Source organism: Loxodonta africana, chromosome 4 (assembly GCF_030014295.1).
Source record: "Loxodonta africana isolate mLoxAfr1 chromosome 4, mLoxAfr1.hap2, whole genome shotgun sequence".
Taxonomy (NCBI): Eukaryota; Metazoa; Chordata; class Mammalia; order Proboscidea; family Elephantidae; genus Loxodonta; species Loxodonta africana.
The window spans coordinates 35,147,803-35,171,695 of record NC_087345.1 but is presented as its reverse complement, the minus strand read 5'-3'; the positions used below and the strand labels follow the sequence as shown (position 1 = coordinate 35,171,695).

At 36.7% G+C, this 23,893-nt stretch overlaps 1 protein-coding gene across 2 annotated transcripts in view; it reads left to right on the top strand.

Annotated features, from left to right (window-relative positions):
• Positions 1-23,893, top strand: part of CFAP54 (cilia and flagella associated protein 54) — a 462,482-nt gene that overhangs the window by 123,353 nt on the left and 315,236 nt on the right. For both annotated transcript variants that reach the window (XM_064283706.1, XM_064283705.1), the window contains exons 23-26: positions 6,358-6,494; positions 9,667-9,814; positions 11,670-11,825; positions 15,973-16,095. In XM_064283706.1, coding sequence (XP_064139776.1) covers positions 6,358-6,494; positions 9,667-9,814; positions 11,670-11,825; positions 15,973-16,095 — 564 coding nt within the window. The remainder of the gene's footprint in view (positions 1-6,357; positions 6,495-9,666; positions 9,815-11,669; positions 11,826-15,972; positions 16,096-23,893) is intronic.

The window sequence follows — 23,893 nt, the reverse complement described above, 5'->3', positions numbered from 1 at the left end:
TTTTTTCTCTGTTTTTCTTTCCTTTAAGCAGTTACTAAGTAATTTGTGATGGAAAAAAAAAATCATGGAAGATATTCTAAAGCTCCTATAATACATATTTTTCATTATTGCAGTTTAGTCTTAGAAAATATGAATCATTCTTTCTCTTATTAATGAGTTTTCATTTTACAATAATATTTCCTTCATGAATTACAAATGTAACATTAATTTTCAAAAATTTGGAAAATACTGAAATGTACAAAGAAAGAAAATAAAATTTATCTGTAATGCAATTGTCCAGAGCAGCAGTTCACTGTAGACATTTTTGATTGTCACAGTTAGGGAGATGCTACTGGCATCTAAGGAGTAGAGGCCAGGGATGCCGCTAAACGTCTTACGATAATACAGAAAAGCCCCTCACAACAGAGAATTATCCAGCCCAAAATGTCTTTAGTGCTGGGGTTGAGAAATCTTGATTCAGACATCCCTTCTGTTACATCTTTGTGTATGTGTATAGAATATATAAGATATAAATTTATTGTTGTTGTTTTGTTAGGCACCATCGAGTCGGTTCTGACTCATAGTGACCCCATGTACAACAGAACGAAGCACTGCCTCGTCCTGCGCCATCATCACAATCATTGTTAAATGCTTGAGCCCACTGTTGCTGCCACTGTGTCAGTCCGTCTTGTTGAGGATCTTCCTCTTTTTCGCTGACCCTCTACTTTACCAAGCATGATGTCTTTCTCCAGGGATGGTCCCTCCTGATAACATGTCCAAAGTACCTGAGACAAAGTTTTGATCTCCTCTCTTCTGAGGAGCGTTCTGGTTGTACTTCTTTCAAAACAGATTTGTTTGTTCTTCTGACAGTCCATGGTATATTCAATATCCTTCGCCAACACCAGAATTAAAAGGCATCAGTCCTTCTTCAGTCTTCCTTATTCATTGTCTAGCTTTCACATGTATATGAGGTGATTGAAAATACCGTGGCTTGGGTTAGCCACACCTTTATCCTCAAAGTGACGTCTTTGCTTTTTAACACTTTAAAGAGGTCTTTTGCAGCAGATTTGTCCAATAAATAAATAAATAAATATTTTCATGTGGTGTATAACCTCAGTTGTAGTAAACATATTATTTTACACCCTGATATTTTTATTTAGTATATAATTGACATTCTTCTATGCCATTAACCATTCTTCTGAAACATAATTTTTAATATCTTCATGGCATTATATCTTATGGATACATCATAGTTTATTTATAAGTTCTCCACTGTTGGATATTTAGATACTTTCCAATCTTTTGTTATTATGCACAAAGCCATAATGCACATCCTTGTGTATAAATCCTTACCTGCATCCATGGTTATATCCTTAGGATAAAGTCATAGAAGAAATTTCTGGGTCCATAGAGACAGACAGACCTGAATTCAACTTCCAGCAATGTGATACTGAGCAAGTGACTTAATTTTTCTAAGCCTCAGTTTTTTCATCTGTGAAATGGGGGTAATAATAGTAGCCAAATCCTAGGGGCCTTATGAGAATTGAATGGAATTATGCATGTCAAATGGTTAACCATAGCACTTGTAGTCATTTAATATTGTTATTGTTTTAGTTATGGATATATTCATTGATTAATATATATTTTGCAAACTAGTGATTGTCTGACTTAAAACAGGTCACCTGTGAATAGAACATTAGAAAGACTAGCTCATTGACCTCAGGCATCTAATTTCAAGCCAATTGTTGGCTGTAGAGCTGGTGGCCATTCTAAATTTTATCACATTTCCATTGTGTTATTTTTTTCTCTTAATAGTTTATTAGTATTATAAACTGAAGTCTTAGGGGCATTTTATATTATCATATATTTCAAAGAAAATTAAATTGAGAGAATTGCCAGGATTTGTCTAGTATTGGCTTAGCGTGTCATATTGCTTCATGGTTTTCTCATGTTTTGATTTCTTTGAAATTTAATATGTCCCCTAATTTGCAGAGATAGAGTTATTTCAAAATGAGGAGACAAACATTTCATCAGGGCCTAATTTTTCTTCAAGGAGTGGTTTGACTCTTGGTCTTCATTTGGCAGAACTTTCATTGAAAGTTAATAAAACTAAGTCTAAGCTCTACAGCTGGGATAATGAGAAGTGTCATGAAGTAATGATCTGCATTCTTTTTTTGATACTTTACTTGCAGTTTTATAGTTCATTTATTGTAGCTTATGAGTATCCTCTCTCATAATGTTAAGTGACTCAAGCAAAATTCCCTCACTTATTAAACTTGCTTAATTTACAACTTAAGTTTAAGCTTTTAAGTTATATATAGGAAATATGCCTTTCTTTAGGATTTCCAACTTAATTTTCTGGAGAGTGGTTGGTTTTTAGTTTTAGGACAATTCTGTTTTTAAAAACATTATAATTGCTTTTTCTAGTGAAATATGGAGACATTTCACTAAATGCCTATGGTTAACTCTGCTTTTGGGATTTTAGGTTGTGCTTTTACTTAACATTATTCCGTAAACATTAATAAAGTCAGGTGAACCTTCACTGAGTTTTCCCTTAACATAGAAGCTATTAATTTAGGCAATCTGGAAACATTTTTCAGGAATCTGTTGGGTTGGGTGAATATTTTCTAGTTTCCCCTTCTTCATAGCCTCATTTCTTTTTTACTCTTGATCTTTAAATAGGTAGATAATGAGATATAAAATATAGAAAATTAGCAGTCTGTGGACAGGATTAAGTGGAATGCAGCAAGGTCATAGGAAGGCTGCAGAGTCCGAGTAACTCTAGGTCTCTTACCTTTGTTTCTCTCTATGTATCTGCTTTCTTCTCTCTCTAAAGATTGGCTTTCATTACTTCTCCATCTTTGGAGGAAAGATTGCAAGTTTTAAATTTTTTTTTTTTTAATTTATCCCTCAATTTCACCTATAAACAGGGACCAAGTGGGTGGCTCTGTATCCTTATTTCAAATTCCTGGGAAAGAAATCTGGCCCAGTTTGGTCAGGCATTGTCCCTGGGCCAATCAACCATGTTATAGTATATAATACAACTGGTAGATGTCTTCCTCTGTGGGTATTGGGGAGATTATCAAGAAAAGGGAATTTTTAAGTCCTTTCAAAATATTATTTATTGCTTGCTTATTCTGTGCCAGGCATTGATGCAAGCCAGTGGTTCTCAAACTTGAGCGTGCATCCGAATGACCTGAAGGGCTGGTCAAATGCAAATTGGACGCCACCCCAAGAGTTTCTGATTTAGTAGGTAAAGTGGAAGTGGGGCCCAAGAATTTGCATTCCTGACAAGTTCCTAGGTGATGCTGATGCTGCTGGTCCAGGGACCATACTTTGAGAATAGCTGCTCTAGGCAAGGTGAACAAAATGCTATGCTAGGAGATAAGTAACAAACAACAAGCACAGTAAAAAATAAATTATCTAGTGTGTTAGAAGATGATGATGCTATGAAAAAAGAGAGTACGGTAAGGGGAAGTAGAAGTGTGAGATGGGGGAATGAAAGGCAGATTACGGTATTAAATGGTATGATCAAAGAAAGTGTCATCTAGAAGGTGAGATTTGAACAGAAGACTTGAAGGCTGTGAGGGAGTTAGCCAGTGGTTCTCTGGGCAAGAGCATTCCAGGCAGACGAAACAGAGCAGAGGCCCTAAGGTTTCTAGAAATGTACCTGGTGTGTTTGAGAAACGTCGAGGCCTGTATGGCTAGAACAGAGGAACCAGAAGGAGAAGAGGTCAGAGAGGTAAGACGTTAGTGAGGTGGGTCAGAAAGCAGATCATGAAAAGACTTCTAGGCCATAGCAAGGACTTTGGCTTTTATCTTGAGTGAAATGGGCAGCCGTTGGAAGGTTTTGAGTAGTGGCATACCATAATGTGATTTCTATTTTCAAAGGTTTGTCCTGGCCGCTATGTTGGCAATAGACCATAAGGGGCCAAGAGTGGAAGAAGGGAACCTATATGTTGCTGTAAACCAACAAGAGATGAAGATGGTTTGGCTAGGGTGATGATTATTGATGGGGTGGGAAGTTGTCAGATTCTGCATATGTTTTGAAGGTGGAGCTAACAAAAGTTCCTGTTGGAAATAAGATGAAAATGAAAGATTACAATATTTAGCCGATCAGCTGGATGGATAGAGCTGACATCTACTGAAATGGGGAAGACCGTGGGTAGAATAGGTTTGGAGAAGGGAAGATTAGGAGTTCAGTTTGGGGCATGTTGAGTGTAAGATGCTTATTAGATATTTAGATAGAAGTGTTGAGTAGTCAGATGTATGAATCTGGAGTTTGGAAGAGAGGTCTGGGCAGGAGAGGGATTTGGGGATAGTTGTATTTAAAGCCATAAAACTAAGTGATATCATCATGGAAATAAGTGTAGAGACAAGAGAGGAGTGGCCCTAAAACTGAGCCCTGGTGCTTGCCAGTATAAAGAGATTGGGGAAAAGAGGAGGGACTTGAGAAAGAATGTGGCCTGTGAGATAAAAAGAAAACCAGGACTGTGGAGTTCTGGTAGCCAGGTGAAGATCTTGTATTTGTACTAAGTAGGTGATACCTACTGTACCTAATTATTTCATTAGTCTTTCAGTGCTTCTTCTTCATTTTAGACTAATTCCCTCTAAAACCTATTCTGCACATCACTACAAGGTTAGTTTTCCTTGAACATGCTTATGCCATGGCACTCTGTTAAAAAAAACCACAACTCATGATTTTACAAACGTTAGTTTTATCATGGTGTCTTGTCTTGTCTCACAGTGCTCACCAATTGAACAAATAACATCATTTTTAAAAGAATATTTTTTAGGAAGAAAGAAAAGTCAATTCACATTTCACTAATCTGTTTCACATAATCTGTTATTTTCATTGTTAAATCTTAAAGTTATATGGTACCTTAGCGGCATTTTAGTAGAACTCCTTCATTTGACAAATACAGCCCGGAGAAGTGACTCATTTACTCTAAGTCTTGGTTCCACCATTTTTACTGATTGTTAGGCTCTGTACAAATTACTTAATTTCTTTATGCCTCAGTTTTCTTCTCTGCAAAATAAGGAGAGATGGTAATAAAGCCTACCTCAGAGAGTTGTAATGAGAATTCAATACAATAATGCGTGTACTTGACATCTTTAAATACTTCCATCTGATATTCAAGGCCTTCTTTAATCATACCCCACTTTACCTGTCCAGTAATATTGTACACTTTTCTTCAAATTCTGATCCATCTTTCCAGTCTCTCCTAAATGCATTGTTTTGATGCTCATTACTAGACCTCTTTCAGATTCTGTCTAAACTGTGGCAATCCAAATCTCATTAAGCTCTGCCTCCTCCATGAAGTTTTCATTTCTCCTTTCCTAAGCCTCCAAAATTATTATGCTATTTTTTGTAGTTTTTCTGTGATTGTTTCTCTATAACTTGATTATAGTTTCATGGACTATGGGACCATTCTTAGGCTTTGAAGAACCTACCCCAACGGTGTTGAGCGCAGAGTAGAAACTTCCTAAAAGCTTTCTGGCTGGTTGATTATGAGTACTGATTTGGCAGATTTGAAAAGTACTGATCCTATAAATTATTCTCTTGAGTGAAATATGTTCTAGTAACATGTTATTTACATACTTAATGCAATGACTTTATTTACACTTTATACTGTATCTGCTTCCATAAAGGATTTGAAACAGTACATAACTCATTTAGTGAGATTTCCTATTGTTATATGCATATTTAAATAGATTGATTTTTAGAAATATCTTTAAAGATAGATATTCTACAAAAGAAACAGATGTTGGTTGATATGCTGATGTTTTTTTTTTCCCCCTGAACTTCCAGGCTTTACTACTGGAATCATTTATTTCTTCTAATGTTAAATGTGTTAAACTTAAAACGTACCATGGTTTCTGGGAAGCTTCTTTGCTTTATTCCTTTACTCTTTTCAGCTGTGAATGCTTTGTTGCACAAAAACTCTGAAAGTGTCAGTCAGAACCAGAAAAGAATGAAGTATATTTCATATTTTGGGTTTGGGAAATCTGATTGTTTCTCTTGGAACAGATTGTTCATTATAACAGTATCTATAATAAATGGAGTGCACTGCAGAGATAGATGGAAATGAAATTAATTTGGCTCGGATGTGATCTTTGTTTTGCTTGTGAGGATTTGAAACATCCTTACAGAGTTTCAAATTTCCATGCAATTTAGAAGTAAAAGAGATTTCAAAATGCGTATATCTCCCTTGCCAGTGGCCGTCCTTACCTTACCATGGCACCGTGGAACAGAACAGCAAATGGGGACAGCTGCATATGAAATTAGTGCATGATAGGACCTTATCAGAATTCTTGTCTAAGATATGCATATCACAAATAAAAATATTGCCTAAGAAAATGTACTTTCTGTTATAGGTTGCCTACCAGATGGGTAACTATGAGTTGGCTAAGAGAGTTTTTTCACCAGTTTGGGATTATTTTGTTGCTTCACCACTTCAGGATGACCAGTCTGTTACTTGTTTAAGTAATATAATGACTATCACACAGAGAAGGTAACTGGAAATGTTGTTTTAGAATATGAATTTGCTTATTGAAAATATAGATGTTGGGTGTGCAGCCTTGAATCAGTTTATTTTCAATTTCATGTTAAGATAGCTCATATAAAACTATTGCTAATAAGTAACGTAATAAGAATATACACTCCAAGGTCTCAGGTCTTTGTTAGAAACTTCCTTGCTAGAGGCAGAAGAAAACACTGGAGGCATGTGAACGCATTCTGAATGTAAGAGAATGAACTATTGAATAAAAATATCAAATACCAACCAAAGTAATATCAATCATACTAGAAAACATAAATGTGCACTGGGGACTTTTATAACAGATAAAGGTGAGGTTGGGGTTAAGATTAAGGTCTGATGTTTGGCCTGTTACAGTGAGAAGGCTTTTCCTTTGCTTTTTTTTTTGAAGAGGCTTTTAGGATTAGGCTATTTACAACTATAAATAGGCCAGTAGAGACCGTATAATAAGTAGAACTCACAGGACATCTTTCAGTACTTACTGCCCTTTTTCCTTAAAAGGGAGTCCCTGAGTGGTGCAAATAGTTAATGCATGCACCTGCTAACTGCAAAATTGGAAGTTCAAGTCTACCTAGAGGCACCTGAGAAGAAAGTTCTGGTGATCTGCCTCTGAAAAACAAGCAGTTGAAAACCCTGTAGAACACAGTTCTGTTCCGACACACATGGAGTTGCTGAGTCTAAATCAACTCAAGGGCAGCTGGTTTTTGGTTTCTTTAAAAGAACTAAGAGTAGTGTCAGAAGTGAGCATTAGTGTAATTTCAGGCTCTCTCAACAAGTCCAAAAACAACAACAGCCTCCTCCACCTCCTTGTTAATGGCTGAAAGTCCTTTAATAAGAAGATCATCTTTCATTCCTCAAAGTTAAGGAACTTAAAAATGCAAATGCTGGTTGAAGCAAAGTATAGATTCACATGAATGTATAATTCCATTCAATTAAACAAATGTGTACTTAGCATTTACCATGTACAAAGATGCTAGGTGTTTCGGGGATAGATTTGAGAAGCACTTTGGGGAGGAAAGTAAAGGACTTAGAAGATTTTATGTGACTTGTATGGATAAGGGAAGGAGAAAGTGAAAGCTGACTGAGATTTCTAGTATTAACTGACTGGGAAGTGTATGTCGTATACTAAGGGAATATGAGAGGAGGAACAAATATTGGGAGGAAATGAATTTGACTGGCAATATTTTGAGTTTCTAGCAGGCGCCTTTGTGTATATGAGATATCCAGTAGGAAGGTGACCTCCCTCAGGAAAGAGGCCAAGACTAGACGTACAGATTTAGAAATTGTCTACAGAGTTCGTCACTGAAATCTAGAAAGAATGACTGCTTAACAAAAAAGATAAAAACAAAGGCAAACTACAGTTGAATCCTGGGCATTGCCTGCATTTAAGAGCCAGAAGCAGGGGATGGAACCAGGGAAGGATACTGAAAAGGAGTGGTCTGGGAGGTAAGAGGAGACCCAGGAGAGCACAGTGCCTCAGAAACCAAGGGAAGTGAGAGCATTGCCATGAGGGGACTGGCCAGCAGCATGAAATGCTAGTACAAAGCCAGGCAGAGTAGTTGTTCAATAAAATACCTCAGAGAGTTCGAGTAGGGTGAAGACTTTTAGAACAGGCAATGAGGAGGCCATTGATAAATTCAAGAGGCATTTTGGTGGCATGATGGGCCAGAAACCATTCTGTAATTAGCTAAGGAATAAATTAAAATGGAAAATTGTAACAAGCAAAAATCACTCATGTGAAGTTTGGTAGTAAAGAGAAAAGAAAAATATGCAGAAACCTGATGAGGAAGATAGACTCATGGAAAGAATTTTGGAGGGTAAAGGGAAGTGAGCCAGTGGAGAGGGAAAGACTGAAGAGAAAAGAAACTGCTGGTAAATATGGTGAATATAGGAGAAGAGCCAAGAGGACATAAAGAGCACATGGGGTCAAAATCAGGTAGTTTAGAACATTGTCTGTGGGGAGTGTGAACAGGAGATGATAGGGATAAATGGAAATATTGCTGAGAAGCATTGATGACTCAACTGATATCAGATAACTTGAATTTGTGGTAGAGTCCAGCTCCTTGTGGCTAAGGGCCTCTCAGGGCCTAGAACAGTGACTGACACATAGTAGATGTTCAGTAAATGCTAGTTTGAATGAATGAATGAGTAGGATAAATAAGTGATTGACCACTGTAGCAGAGATAGAAAAATTGAACAGTGACATCTATGCAAGGTCAGACAAGTTGATGATTGTATAAAACAAAGAAGTGACAACATAAAATGCTAGCGAGATCACTATTGAAATGGCTGACCAGAGTGTGAGAGGGTATGGAGGAAAAAGGAGCCAAGGAGGGGTGTTAGCTTGGACAAATTGTACATGTCAGGGTACTGAAGGTTATTGTGAGGACAAAGAGAAAGTGTAGTAGGAGTTAAAGGAGCGCAAAAACTAAAATTCTTCTGGCAAAAATAATTTCAGAGTTTGACATAGTGATGAAACAATCTACCTACAGTCTACTGACATATACTGATGTCAGACCCTTTCCTGTCATGTAGGGGTAAGGGATGTACAGAGTAGACAGACCTGAAGCTTAAGAGGGAGGGTTTGTCACCAAGCAAGGCTAAGGGCAAGGAAGGGAATATTGGGAACAAAAAAGGAAGGCTTTACAGACATCACAACTTTGTCAACGGTTGGCACTATTGACTGCAATTTAGAAAAGACGATTAGAAATAACCCAAGAGTTATTAAGACTCTGTCTCTGTTTTTCTATAAATGAAACTTATTTTCAGACATTTCATTCATTGAAATATTAGGTCTATTTTCCTAGCTTCCCAATATCTATAGTGATTTCTTTATGTTGATTTTATATAAAGAATTTTATCTATTAGAACCCACAAACTTTACCAAATTTATTTTATATATCTATGGCATCATATGTCAGAAGCTTAGTTTTCTTAATTTTGAACTTGTTGCTAAAGATGGTCTCTACTTTTAGTTTAAACTCATTTTACAGTCCCTAGCTGCGCAAGAGCAGCTGTTCCACAATTTTTTTTTTCCTGTCTTGGGATCATTATATAGATAGTAAGAGCAAATCAATGTAAAAAGGCAAGTTCACATGGTAAATAATTTTATATTTATACCTGTAACATTATTTACTTCTTTTTGCAGATTATATTCAGACATTTTGGCAGAGACGTCTTCGATCCTTTTATACCTTTTTCTTAGAAATATTTTTGTAACAAGTGACATTAAAATCAAAGAAGAAAACCTTTTCTGTGATAATATTAAAGGCAATGAGATCTTCCCCTCTCAACAAGTAAGTGAATTAAAGTGACTGAAAATATCCCAGTTTCTCTTTATTTGTGTCCTGATGTTTTAACTTCATGTTCTTTTGGGATGACATGTCATGGCTTGTGAGTGGGCTGAGAGGTCATTGTGTGATAGTCCTGGTTTAACCTGATACTCCATGTAGGTTATACAGGCCTCTGTGTGTGGATATTTTTTTTTTTTAACTTATCCTTTTTTTTTTATCTGTGTACAAAAGTAATATACATTTCAAATACTCAAAAATGCATAATGTGTAAAGTAAAGCCTGTTTTAATCCTGGCACTCCTGAAAAGGAAACCCTGGTGGTGTATGGTTAAGAGCTACGGCTGGTAACCAAAAGGTCGGCGGTTTGAATCCACCAGGCGCTCCTTGGAAATCCTATGGGACAGTTCTACTCTGTCTGATAGGGTCGCTATGGGTCGGAATCGACTTGACGGCAGCAGGTTTGGTTACTCCTGAAAATACCATGTTTTTTTATATGATCACTCCAGTTTTTCAAATATGCATAGATAAATCTGTGTTATTGTTAATTTTTTTCTACAAGAATGGGATCATGCTCTATTTACTGTTTTGTAACTTGCCTTTAAAATTTTTTTAATAGTATGCCTTGGACATATTTTCCTGCTATTACATATCAGTCTACCACATTCTTTTTAATTATGGTATTGTTTTCGTGTATAGCAGCAGGAATTTGGCCTGTCTCCTACTGACAGACTCTCAGGGTGGTTCTAAGAAGTGCAAGGTACATTTCTGGCAATGCTAGAATTCTCTGGCCTTTAATAAGGATCCTACACTATTCTTTTCCTCCAGCCTGTTGTTCATTCTTCTTCCTCTCTCTTTCTCCCTTTACTCACCTTAAATATGAAGGCTTTTGCCACCTGCTTTTTTTACAGTTGCTGTTTTCTATCCATTCACTTATTCATTAATTAATTAACGAAATGAATTGTTACATGTGGATATGTGAGTTTCTGGGCACGTGAAGATGAGAAAACATGGTCCTTTGCCCAAGACAGGTTCACAACCATGTAGAGCTCAAGATCTAACATCATCCTTTTCCTACTATGTTACATTCAATTTCCTTTTTCAGCATATCCAGTCTGAAAATAAAGACAACCTTTAGGTATTTCAGTGAATTCTAGGATGCTAGAGTACCATTCTAGTTGTAACTGTGGAAATTTCTGGTTACTACTCACACAGTTTTCTTTGCACTTAATCACGCATGTGTTTATAGAAAAATAATGAAATCATTCCCCAGGAAAGGGAAAGGAGGAGTAAAACAGGATTTTTATTCCTTTTAAGTGGTATTTAATCTCAAAACACTAATTTTACATTTGGTTATAATTTTTATTTAAGTAGCAGAAGTAGAAGCAGCAGAATATGTAGAAAATTTGCTCTATTGAAAATTTACCATTTTCTCACAGATCAAATGGTAAATGAAAATCTTATAATCAAATGGAAGAAATTCTATGGAGACGTTATATCTTAATTATTATTTATTATAGTTTATGTTTTTGAAAAGTAGATTTTTTCTAACATGAAAATACAGTCAAAATTTTATCTTCCTAATAAAAAAAAAGATTGGTTCCTTTTCAGTTACTAGTGTTTTGTGGTGCTTATATTATTTTACAAAAAACTCTGAAGTTCATATTATTTTACAAAAAACTCTGAAGTTTAAACCACACATAGCATTGTTGAAGTGTTAGAGTTATTTCTGAACTTAGATTATGTTCATGTCAAACTTTATGTTGTTGTTAAACCACAAGGATCACATTCCCTACCTCTTAGAGACACATAAATTAAGAACTTTGAATTCAATTTGAGTAACAATGCCTGTTTCCTTACAGATTGCTAGACTAATTGAATGTGAGAGAGTATTAGTGGCATTGGAACTTAGCAACTTTCTGAATGATTCCAGTTATGCCCTTCAAGCTGTGACTCAATGTTATGGCCTCCTTGCTCCTATCATCTATCACAATATTGTTTTGGTACCTGTAGTACAGGTAAGGGTACTTTTTTCCCCAGGTAAGAGTATTTTTACAGAAGCAACTCAGCCATGCATTTTGGAAAAGAAAAAGCAATGTATCTCTTACAAGGTATTGTTAGGTGCTGTTGAGTCGGTTCCCACTCATAGCAACCCTATGTACACCATGAAACACTGCCTGGTCCTGCACCATCCTCACAGTTGTTGCTATGTTTGAGCCCATTGTTGCAGGCACTGTGCCAGTCCATCTCATTGGGGGTCTTTCTCTCTTGCCATGAACCTCTACTTTACCAATCATGGTGTCCTTCTCCAGGGACTGGTCCCTTCTCATGTCTAGAGTACTTACTGTTGTGATGTTATTTGAATACAGGACTACTTCATGGCCCTTTCCCATGCTATTCTCTCATTCTGGAATTCTCTTCGCCAAGATCTCACTCCTTTATGTCTTTAATTTCCTTGCTCAAATGTCTCCTTCTCAGACATTTCCTTGTCACCTTAATTATAATATTCCTTTAACATGTTATAATTTTCTTCAACTGTTTATCACTCTCTGACATTATATTCTATGTTTATTTGTTTATATACTTACCATCTCCCCACTAGAAAGAAAACTGTGAGATCAGGACGTTCTTTTAGTTATCCTTATATCTCCAGTTCTCACAATGTGGTAGATGTTGTTTCTGTTGCTTTTAGCTACCGTGGAGTCAGGTCTGACTTATAGTGACCCTATGTACAATAGTACAAAACACTGCCTGGTCCTGTATCATCTTCACAATCGTTGCTATGTTTGAGCCCATTGTTGCAGCCACTGTGTCAGTCCATCTTGTTGAGGGTCCTCCTCTTCTTCTCTGACCCTCTATTTTACCGAGCATGATCTCCTTCTCCAGGGACTGGTCCCTCCTGATAACATGCCCAAAGTATGTGAGATGAAGTTTCAACATCCTTGCTTTAAGGAGCATTCTGGCTGTACTTCTTCCAAGACAGATTTGTTTGTTCTTTTGGCCATCCAATAGTCTCTGCCAACACCGTAATTCAAAGGCATCAATTCTTCCTTGGTCTTTGTTATTCATTTTCCAGCTTTCGAATGCATATGCATATGAGGCAATTGAGAATACCATCGCTTGGGTCAGGTGCAACTTAGTCTTCAAAGTAGCATCTTTTCTTTTTAACACTTTAAAGAGGTCATTTGCAGCACATTTGCCCAATCCAATATGTTGTTTGATTTCTTGACTGCTGCTTCCATGGGTGTTGATTGTGGATCGAAGTAGAATGAAATCCTTGACAACTTCAGTCTTTTCTCCATCTATCATGATGTTGCTTATTGGTCCAGTTGTGAGGATTTTTGTTTTCTTTATGTTGAGGAGTAATCCATACTGAAGGCTGTAGTCTTTGATCTTCATCAGTGCATCAAGTCCTCTTCGCTTTCAGCAAGCAAGGTTGTGTAATCTGCATATTGCAAGTTGTTAATGAATCTTCCTCCAATCCTGATGCTGCATTTTTCTTCATATAGTCCAGCGTCTCAAATAATTTGCTCAGCATACAGATTGAATAAGTGTGGTGAAATGATATGACCCTGACCCACAGTATCCCCCTTGATCTGTTTGATCTATGTGCAGATTCTACATGAGCAGAATGAAGTGTCCTGGATTCCCCATTCTTTGCATTGTTATCTGTAATTTGTTATCATCCACACAGTCGAGTGCCTTTTCACAGTCAATAAAACACAGGTAAACATCTTTCTGGTATTCTCAGGTTTCAGCCAGGATCCATCTGACATCAGCAGTGATATTCCTCATTCCACATCCTCTTTATAAGGTATAAATAGGTCAAAAATAGGTGTTACACAATTTCAGGAATTAACTGAAAAATGTTTTAATAATTGAAATTAGTTCTCTGGAAATAAGGGTAAATAAATAAAGAAATAAAATGTTTATTTGAAAACATTTAGCCTGTTTGCACTCCATATTTAAATATTGGCAGTCTGCCTTTCTAGGTTTTCAAAGTTATTTCAGTTTTCTTGATTTTGTAATATTAGAAACAGCAACATGTATCTGAAGCATATCTTTAAAGCCATCATTTGGGGAAAAATAGTGAAACTAAAAAAAATAGAAAACAAAAACAAACAAACAAAATCTTGGTTTTGTGATGGAGGAGTTGGAACTTAGGGGAAAAGGATATGAGACCTGGCTGAAGGGATTATATTAGTTGTCTATGCTTTGTAAACTTAGCACTTATAACAACACTCATATATTACCTCCTAGTTTCTGTGAGGTAGAAGTCTAAATATCAGTTAGCTAAGTCTTCTGTTCAGAGTCTCACCAGGCTGACATCAAGGTGTTGAGTGGGGCTGTGACCTCATCTGAGGCTTGGGATCTTCTTCCAAGCTCAGTGGTTATTGAGAGAATTCAGTTCCTTGTGGTTGTAGGACTTAAATAATAAGTTGATGCCATCTAGGAACAGTTTCTCCAGGATGCTACTTGATCTCTTTCCCAGGGGAAACTTAAGAAAGTCAATGGGACAGACAACAGCCCCTGCTACTGAAGCTGGTCTTAGGGCAACAACTGATTTGTATTATCTCCCTCCTCTATTGCCCGTTCTGATTTTCTTCACACCCAGCTAGCATGTCTGCTGCTCTAGGTAGATCATGTGGTACAGTGACTCAGATATTCATCTCTGAGGTGTTGGAGTCCCTTTTTTTATGTTCTTCTTAGGCCAAGGCTGTTGTATGTGCCCTGTTACTGTCAAAATTGGGTAGAGGAGTTGCCTATGCTTTTGGCCAAGATGGAGTATTAGGGAACCATCTTGGTTCCTGGATCCATGTGTTCTACCTACTAGGGAGACAGTACCACATGATGGTCATTAATTTAGAGTGTACACTGTGACCTGGAGGATGGCATCTCATCCTCACTGGGTATCATTTCAAAACTGTCACCTCAGTTTCCCCTCATCATTGGGACTCAGTATGCACAAGGGTGTTTGCTGCAGCATTCTTGGGGGTGGCCTGAAGAGACAAAGAGGAAGCACAGTAATAGGGGATTAGCCAGTTCTGCCACACTGCACAACTTCAACTGTAAAATTGTGCAACATGGAGGCCGTGGAAATGGCTGAATAAATTATGGTTGATTTAAATACTATTATGCAGCCATTAAAAATGATGTGTTAGAACTATACCTGTAGACTTAGATAGATATTTCATAAGTCATGGTTGAAGGACAAATGCACAGTTCAGAAAAAGTGTGCATAAAACTCGTTTTGTAATATGACAACCCTCTTTCTACTTGTGTACATGTATTTATACATATGAGTATATATATATATATTTTTATATATTATACAAGCCTGGAGAAAACTACAAAGTCTAGGTTGTTAATGTGATTGGGGATATGGTGTGGCAGGGGAGTGATAATGGGGAGAGGAAGTAAAAAAAGCATGAAAAATACTGGTAAGTGTACTGCAGCAATAGCACCAATATTGCTAGAATGGTAACTTAAAGCAATTAAGGTATCTGAAAATGACCTACATCCATACATTAATTTGTCCTTTGGGATAATCTGAATGCTGAATAGATTGCTGCAATTTCATCTATACTTTTCTGACAGTAATATTGCTCAGAACTGTATAACAGTATTGAAAGCTAAGCTTAATTGTCTAGCTCTTGATCAAATTCAGGATTAGATCATATGAAGCAAAGTGAGTAGGAGATACACACCAATATTAATTGATTTCCTGGGCTATGAATGCTGGGTTTTAATTTTAAAGGAAACTATTATTTCAAGTACCTGATATCACAGTATCGTATTTAATATGCCACATCTTCCTCCGTATGGTTTTTCAAGTTCCTCTCAAACTTCGATGTGATCTTTAGGATCTTGTGTCCACATAACATTCTTTCTTTGTCTTTTATGGCACTTGTCAAAGTGTGCTTTGTTTTATAGTTTGTGTCCTTATTTTATCCTTTTCACTGGTTTTTAAGTTTCTTCAGATAAGGGACTCATCCAAAAATTGAATATATTAATTTTCTCTTAGAGTATTTTCCTTTATAAGTAATCTATCAATAATTATTAATAATAATGATTGATGGTTTAAAACTTGTCTGATTTGACTAGAACATTTTAAAATGAGTAATGCTATTTTTAAACAGAACTCATTGTGCTTCTGTTTTTTAGATCTTGATAAAGTGTATAGTGGTTTTGCAAGGACTACCAAATATTGGCTTCTCAAAGAAACAAACTGGGAGTTTTGAAAGTGTACAGCACATGATAGCTTGCTGTATCTTCTACATCACAAAGGTATTTATTTCAATCTTTATCTAGCATTATAAAATTTAAGAGCAGAAATGATTTAGAAACTTAAGCTTCTTTCAATTATAGTCATTAAAACACTTAGAGCATCCTTTTTAGATTAAAAGCAAATGTAAAGTGTAAATACTATAGAATAGTAATGTGTTGTAAAATTTTTTGATATTGTAATGCTTTGCCAACTAAAATGATATTATTGAGGTAGCACTTGTATGTTTTATAGGCATTATATTTGATCACACAGAATAAATTTATTTCAAAACCTTAAAACATCAATTACAAATTTATTATTCTGCAGTTAACCTGGATATCATTTTTTAAGGCTGTGAGGGTAGTGAAACTTTCAGACAGAGCTGAAATATCTTAACCCAGGAGTTGGGTTTGGGCAGTGAGGCTTAGAAGATATCAAGACACTAAGCAGTGGGGTTATGATTGAAGGGTTAGTTGATAAAGGGGAGATATGATAATCCCTTGAAATCAGAATATAAAAAATGATGCTAGGCCAGAAGAAGGGGCAGACTAGCCACAGAATCTAAGGATGGTTCTCCGATTGGCGTGCAGGGTCCCGCACCAAATGGAAGGCAAACTGAAGGTGTGGTGAGAATGTACCAGCTTAAGAGTGATATCTAGAGATGTAAGCCAGGAAGGAAGACATAGGTGAAGTGTGTCCTGAGTACATTTAATATATAAAAGGCAAATGGAGTTCAGACTATTTGCAGACATCTGAGAGTGCATTTTCCAAACCACAGGTGGACACAATAGTCAGGTAGGCTATGGAAATTGAGAGCCAGAGATTAGGCAGCAGAAACTGGAGACCCAGGTGAAGAACCTAATGGTGGGGTGGTGGCGGGGAGCAGCTCGGCACATTGGGATTGGACATCAAGGGAATAACTTGGCTGTAGAGAGAATGGCCAGCAAGAGACTGGCCATTTGTGTCTGAGTTTCACCACTAAGAGAATGGTTAAGAGGCACAGGGTGGTAGGCAAGATTGACCTTGATGCTGAACTTACCTTTTTTAAGGCAGGAGGAAGAAACCAGAGCTTCCTGGATTAGTTTCTCTTTAGCACGAGCACCAATCACTATATCAATATCATCATCTTCTTCATTCCTAAATCAATAAAATTTCATTGAAAAAATATAAATTACAGTGGATAGAAACAGTTCTATGATAAGGTTTCCACCCTTAAGGAGTTTATAATCTAGTTAGGGGAGACCGGACATAAACTAATTTTTCATTTTTATTTCACTCATTAATTCAACAAATGTTTATTGATTACTTATTTTGTGTTCGGTACTATTATGTGCACTTGGCATATGAACAGAAAGTTAGAGAGAAGTGTATAGAAGCTATAGGAAAAGAAGAGTATATAATGAGGACTCTCAGATTTCTAGCTTGAGTGAAGGATGGTGACCACTCAGATAGGGTGAAGGAAGATCAGCACGGGCTGGGGCAATTGAAGAAGGCTGCACCTAGGAGATGAGACTTAAGATATGCTTCAAATCAGGAGTTAAAAACTCAGATGCCTACTGGGGCCACGTAGGTAAAAGAATTTGTGAATTGGTTGGGTATAAGGTTTGTTGGATCCTGAAACAAACTGGAAAGTAGATACCATACCTATAAGCTACCCTTCCTTTAGGCATTTAAATCTATTTAAAAAAAAGCCTGCTTCATCAAAGACTGTTTGGACAGATTCATTCATTCAGCAAATATGAATTGAGTGCCTACTTTATGACAGGTACTATTCTAGGCCCTGAGGATGTAGTAATAAAAAGACCAATTTTGTGCCCTCATAGAGCTTATGGTCTAGTAGGGGAGACAGACAACAAGCACACACATATAATTCCATAAAGCTATATGTTGTTGTAAGCAAAAAGAAAAGCAGTTAAGGGGTGTGGGGTAAAGGATTTAACTTCACCCTCAAATTTGGTCTTTGTTCTTAGTTCCTGAAAGATGATGTTTAGAACTCTGGAATTCCCCCAGTGATTGAAGTGTCTTTGATGAAGCTTTCAGATCATATCTGTGGGTTTATGCATAATGAGGTGCCTCTTGGCTGGTCAGGCCAGAAACACCACTAGGTGGTATCAGCCTACCTCAGAGTGGTGAGGAGCATGATTCAATCAATCATGTCCCAATAAAGGCTCTGGATGGAAGCTTCAAGGGCTTTCTGGTTGGTGAAAGACATTGATATATGTGGGAGAGTAGTGCGTCTTTTGGGACATGTATGCTTTGAATTGGGAACCCTCCTACACCTTGTCTTTTGCATCTCTTCATTTGTATCCTTTTTCCTATAATAAAACTGTAGTCTTAAGTATAGCACTTTCTGTGAGTTCTGTGAGCCTTTCTAGTGAATTATCAAACCCAAGGGAGTAGTGGGAACCATCAGGTTAGAAGTGAGGGGGGCCCTGGCATCCTGAAGGGGTAGAAAGAAAACCCTGAATTTGTAGTCAGCAAGTCAGAAGTGAGTGTGTTTTGTGGATTCCCAAGCTTGTAGCCAACATCTGAGGTCTTGATCAGACTTGGCAGTCTGGAGACTGTAACCGTTAACTCCAGAGATCTGACCTACCTCCAGAGATCTGACCTACCTCCGGTGGTTAGAGGAAGAAGCGCTGCATTTGTAGCTGATGTTAGAAATGGAGCAGAGGGGGACAGAATTGGTAATAAATTGATTTGAATTGATCAACAGTTTTGTGTCAGAGAAGTGGGATTTGCTTTTTTCCATGCAAAGGGAGAGAGATTTATGGGGATTGGGCCAACTTTAGATCGGATGACCACTGCAGCAAGAGGAAGAGTAGAACAAAGACAGATGGAGGTGAATAGCTTTGCAGGTGGAGGGAATGATGTAATGATGTGAGCAAATGTACTTAGTGGCTCGCAGCTAGTTTAGCCTACAAATGAAGAGTTTAAATGGAGGTGGGCAGTTCACACAGAGCAATGGTTCTCAACCTATTGACTTGAGGTTTATACATACGTGTACCTAGCATTGTTTGTAGACGAAATCGAAGTATTCCCACATATGTGTTTTGCTGTTTTGCAAAAATATGTGTGAAAGCAATTGAAACAGTTAACTAAATTTTTGTCTTTTGACTTTTAGTTAATGAGAATTACTAGAGAAATTTTATTTAGTTTGAAAGTTGGAAGGAAGACTTTTATTTATTTTAAGGTAAAGTCAAGGAGAAATTTGGGGCACATGCAACTTTAGCACACATCTCTGACTTCTCCTTTCAATCTCCTGTTTCAGAGTATTATAGCAGCCTGAGAGGGCCAGTTGGTAAATCCTGGAAGATGTATCTGAGGCCAGACCCCTTGGGTGAGGGAATTTACTGGTAATTCATTCTTGGAACCAAGAAAGGGCCAAGAGACCAGAGATAGAGAGTTGTACTTATTTATCTTCACTGTTTGGCTCTCAAGGACCAGTATTTTGTGGTTCCTCAAAGACTTTAGTTGACAGACCTCAGTGAACTCCCTCAAAGGAAGACCATGTCTGCCTGCCTCTTTTATGTGGTACTCACATTATCTTTCTGATTTGGTTAGGAATCTGGAAGAGTACTGCATAAGTGGGCTGATTTGATCCATCGCTTTAGTTGGGACTTAAGTTTGCTTCTGGGAAGGTGTCTTAGTCATCTAGTGGTGCTATAACAGAAATACCACAAGTGGATGGCTTTAATAAAGAGAAATTTATTCTCTCGCAGCCTAGTAGGCTACAAGTACAAATTGAGAGTGCCACCTCCAGGGGAAGGCCTTCTCTCTCTGTCAGCTCTGGAGGAAGGTCCTTGTCATCAATCTTTGCTTGGTCTAGGAGCTTCTTCAAGCAGGAACCTCAGGTCCGAAGGACATGCCCTGCTCCCAGTGCTACTTTCTTGGTGGTATGGGGTCCTCCTGTCTCACTGCTTGCTTCTCTCTTTTATACCTCAAGAAAGGTTGGCTTAAGACACTGTCTAATCTTGTAGATCACATCAGTATAACTGCCCCTAATCCATCCCATTAACATCGTAGTCATAGGATTTACAACACATAGGGAAATTACATTAGATGACAAAATGGTAGACAATCATACAATACTGGGAAGCATGACCTAGCCAAGTTGACATATTTTGGGCAGTCACAATTCAATCCATGATAGGAGGTCTGGCAACAGAGAGTCCTCTACCCTCTACCTTAGCAAAGAAGTCATGATTATCTGGGTGTGCTTGGTCTGACCTCAAGAGCAGAAAACGATATTGCTTTCATCACTCACTGGTTTGCTACTATTGTATCATTACTGTAAATGCAGAGGTAACATAAGCCATTAGATTGAGAGAAAAATAATAATTCACTTAAAGGGGACTCAGTATCCCAGTGGAGGAAAAACAGGCCAGATACCAAAACAGTTGGCTCTCATTGTGTTGGAAAAGACTAAATATGACTTTAAAAAAAAAAAGGAAACTTTCAAGGCGATGCAGTCATGACTAAAACAATCTTCTGGAAATGAACAAATTTGACTTCTGATTGAAAAATTAAACAGATGAAAATTATGATATGTGTGGTATTTCTTGAGCTGAGTTTGGAAACTCAAGAAATACCTCTTCACATAGGATAGAATTACATAGAGATGGAAAATAAAGTTAGAAGGCAGATATAGAAGCCATAACATGAAAACAAAAGGATTATGTAGGGAAAAAAGAAATAAATGGAGAAGTAATAGTCTTAGGTAGGATTGATGTTAGAACACACATCTAGGCACGTGTTGGTGAAATCCTTGAATTCCAAGGATAAAGACAAGTGTTAAAGTTTCAAGATTTAAAGAACAGATTATTTACAGTGGAAATAGAATCAATTAGCTTCAAATTTTTTATCAGCAGCATTATTAGTTAAAAGATGAACAACATTTGTAGAATCCTGAGGGAAAAAGACTGAGGTCCAATAATTAATAACCAGGAAAGATATCATTCATCTGTCAGGGCAAAATAAACATTTTCAGAAGTGCAAGCATTCAAAAAGTATTCTGCCCATGTACTTATCTGAGGAAAACACTTAAGGAAATATTCTGCGAAATGACAATTGATTCAGCACAGAAATCCCAAGATAGTGAAAGACAAAAAGGAGAGGAATAATGGGAGCAATGAATCTTGCAATATAAGTATTAATAAAATTAAATGGATAATAATGATGTGACTAAGACTGTAATATAAATGCTAAGTAGGAATTCTTAAAACAGAATGGATATCCTTGAAAGAAAAATTTATTAGTAACCTAGAACTAAAACTTCATTCCTGTTTAGGGTGGAAGGAGGTGTGAGTAAATAGAAACTCTTGAAGTATCGTTGTGATATATATAACAAAATACACATACTATAAAATTATTATTTTCTTTTGAGAGACTTCTTTGCACACATGGAGTCTCCACGAGTCAAAATTGACTAGATGACAACTAACAACAACATATGCTTAATGATGCCTCAGAGAAATATGTGGTTGTAAATGGAACTTTATTGTACCGTAACCTGTTGCTGTCGAGTCGATTCCGACTCATAGCAACCCTATAGGTCAGGGTAGAACTGCCCCACAGAGCTTCCAAGGAGCCCCTGGCAGACTTAACAACCGACCTTTTGATTAGCAGCCGTAGCACTTGACCACTATGCCACCAGGGTTTCCTTATAGTACGGTACCCAAAACCCACCCAGTGCAGTAGGACTTCTAAATTGTCAGGGGAGGAAATGAACAGAAAACTTGCTAATTCAGCAAAAGTAAGAAGAAGGAGAAAGATGTAGCATTTCAGATGGAAACAGTAAAATCAAATATATCAATTATTTCACTAAGTGTGAATGGGCTCAAAAAACAAGATTGCCTGTGGGTTAAAATGCCAAATCCAAATGTATATTGCTTCCAGAAACATTCCTAAAACAAAGTGACAAACAATAGTTGAACAATAATTGGATAAACAAAGGTACTGGGCAAATGCAACCCAAAATAAAATAGAAATGGCAATTTTAAAAACAGATAAAGCAGAATTCGGGACCCAAAACAGTCATGAAGGCAAAAGAGGCATTATGTAGCATGAAAATGTGTAGGGCACAAAGATGATACAGTAGTCGTAAACCCATGTGCTCCAAACATAATAGCAGTAAAAAGCAAAAACTCCAAGAAATATAAAGAGAACTTGATTAAAAACACATTCTGTGTGATTTAAAAGTATCTCTTTAAGAAGTATTTTAAATGATCAAAATAACAAATGTATGTGCATATATTTTTATATACATGTGTAATAAATTTACAAGCATAAGTATATATGTGTGTGTTTGTATGTGTAACTAAAATGTTGAATGTGCTTGACTTAGTAGGGCACAATTGTGAAAAACTTTTCTTCCCTCCCACCACTGCCCTTTAAATCTGTTCCGTCAGCTCACCCCTCTCTGCTCCCGGCTGCCACCTGGTAACTTTCAAGTATTAGGATAGTCTGATTGTCAAGTATTAATAATTAAGTATAAATTGAAACAAAACTTGAATTTTTTTATATCATCAAATTAAAGGAGGAAAAACAATATGATTATATATATATTTATATAAATTGCTACAAAGGCATTTGATAATACTTAGCAACCTTTCCTAATAAAATTTCTAAATAAGTTAGAAATGTAAGAAAGTATCGAATACTGACAATGACATTTACCAAAATTTTACAGCAAATATAATGCTAAGTGGCAAACTTCTGAAACTATTTCCTTAAAAATCAGACACTAGAAAGGGATGCAAGACTCTTAACAGTGTGATTCAATATTCTTAGAGGTTCTAGCTCATGCAGTGGATAAGAATATGAAATAATTTTATAAATATTAGAAAAATATAATGTATCTGTAATTGTAGAGATTTCAAACACCTGGGAGAGCCTAGTTAAAAAAAAATTACTAGAATTAAAAAGAGAATGTATAAAGTGATTGTAAGACACATATAAACTGATAGTTTTTCTCTTATACTAGGAATAGTCAGTTGGAAATGAAGAGTGAAAATATACCATTTATAATACACAATATTTTAAACTAAAAAAAATGAAAGGATCTAAATAAAAGTATTGTGAAATCTTATGGAAGGATACAAAATAAGATCCGAACAGATGGTAGGGAATAGCAGGTTCCTGAATAGGAAGACTTAATATTATAGAAATGTAAATCCTTCCTAGAATAATATTTAACTTTAATGCACTTATAATCAGAATCCCAGTAGGATTTCTCTGGAACTGAATAGAATAATTTACAAGTTCTCAATAAATACTGAAATTTACTGTAAAGCCACTTTAGTGAAAAATTGTATTAACAAAGTAATGGACAAAGAATTAAGCAAAATAGTATAGAGAGTCCAGGAATAGCCCCAAGTCTACAGAAGAATGTAATATATGACAAACGTAGCATTAGATTCATTGAGAAAATAATTTATTGTATTAGTTTACTTGATAAAAGATGCTGGTATAAATGAGGAAACCCTGGTGTTGTAGTGGTTAAGAGCTATGCTGCTAACCAAAAGGTTGGCAGTTCAAATCTACCAGGTGCTCCTTAGGAACTCTTTGGGAGCAGTTCTGCTCTGACCTATAGAGTCACTATGAGTGGGAATTGACTTGATGGCAATGTTTTTTTTTTGATTTGGTATTAATGATTATGCCTCTGAAAGAAAACAAAGCCAGAGCCCTACCTCACACTATATACTAAAAAATATTTGTATGACCCTGGGGTTAGGGGAGATTTTATTAAAAAGGCACAAAATTCAAAAAATACAAAGAAAATGTAGATAATGAGATTATATGATAGTTAAAACATATTTT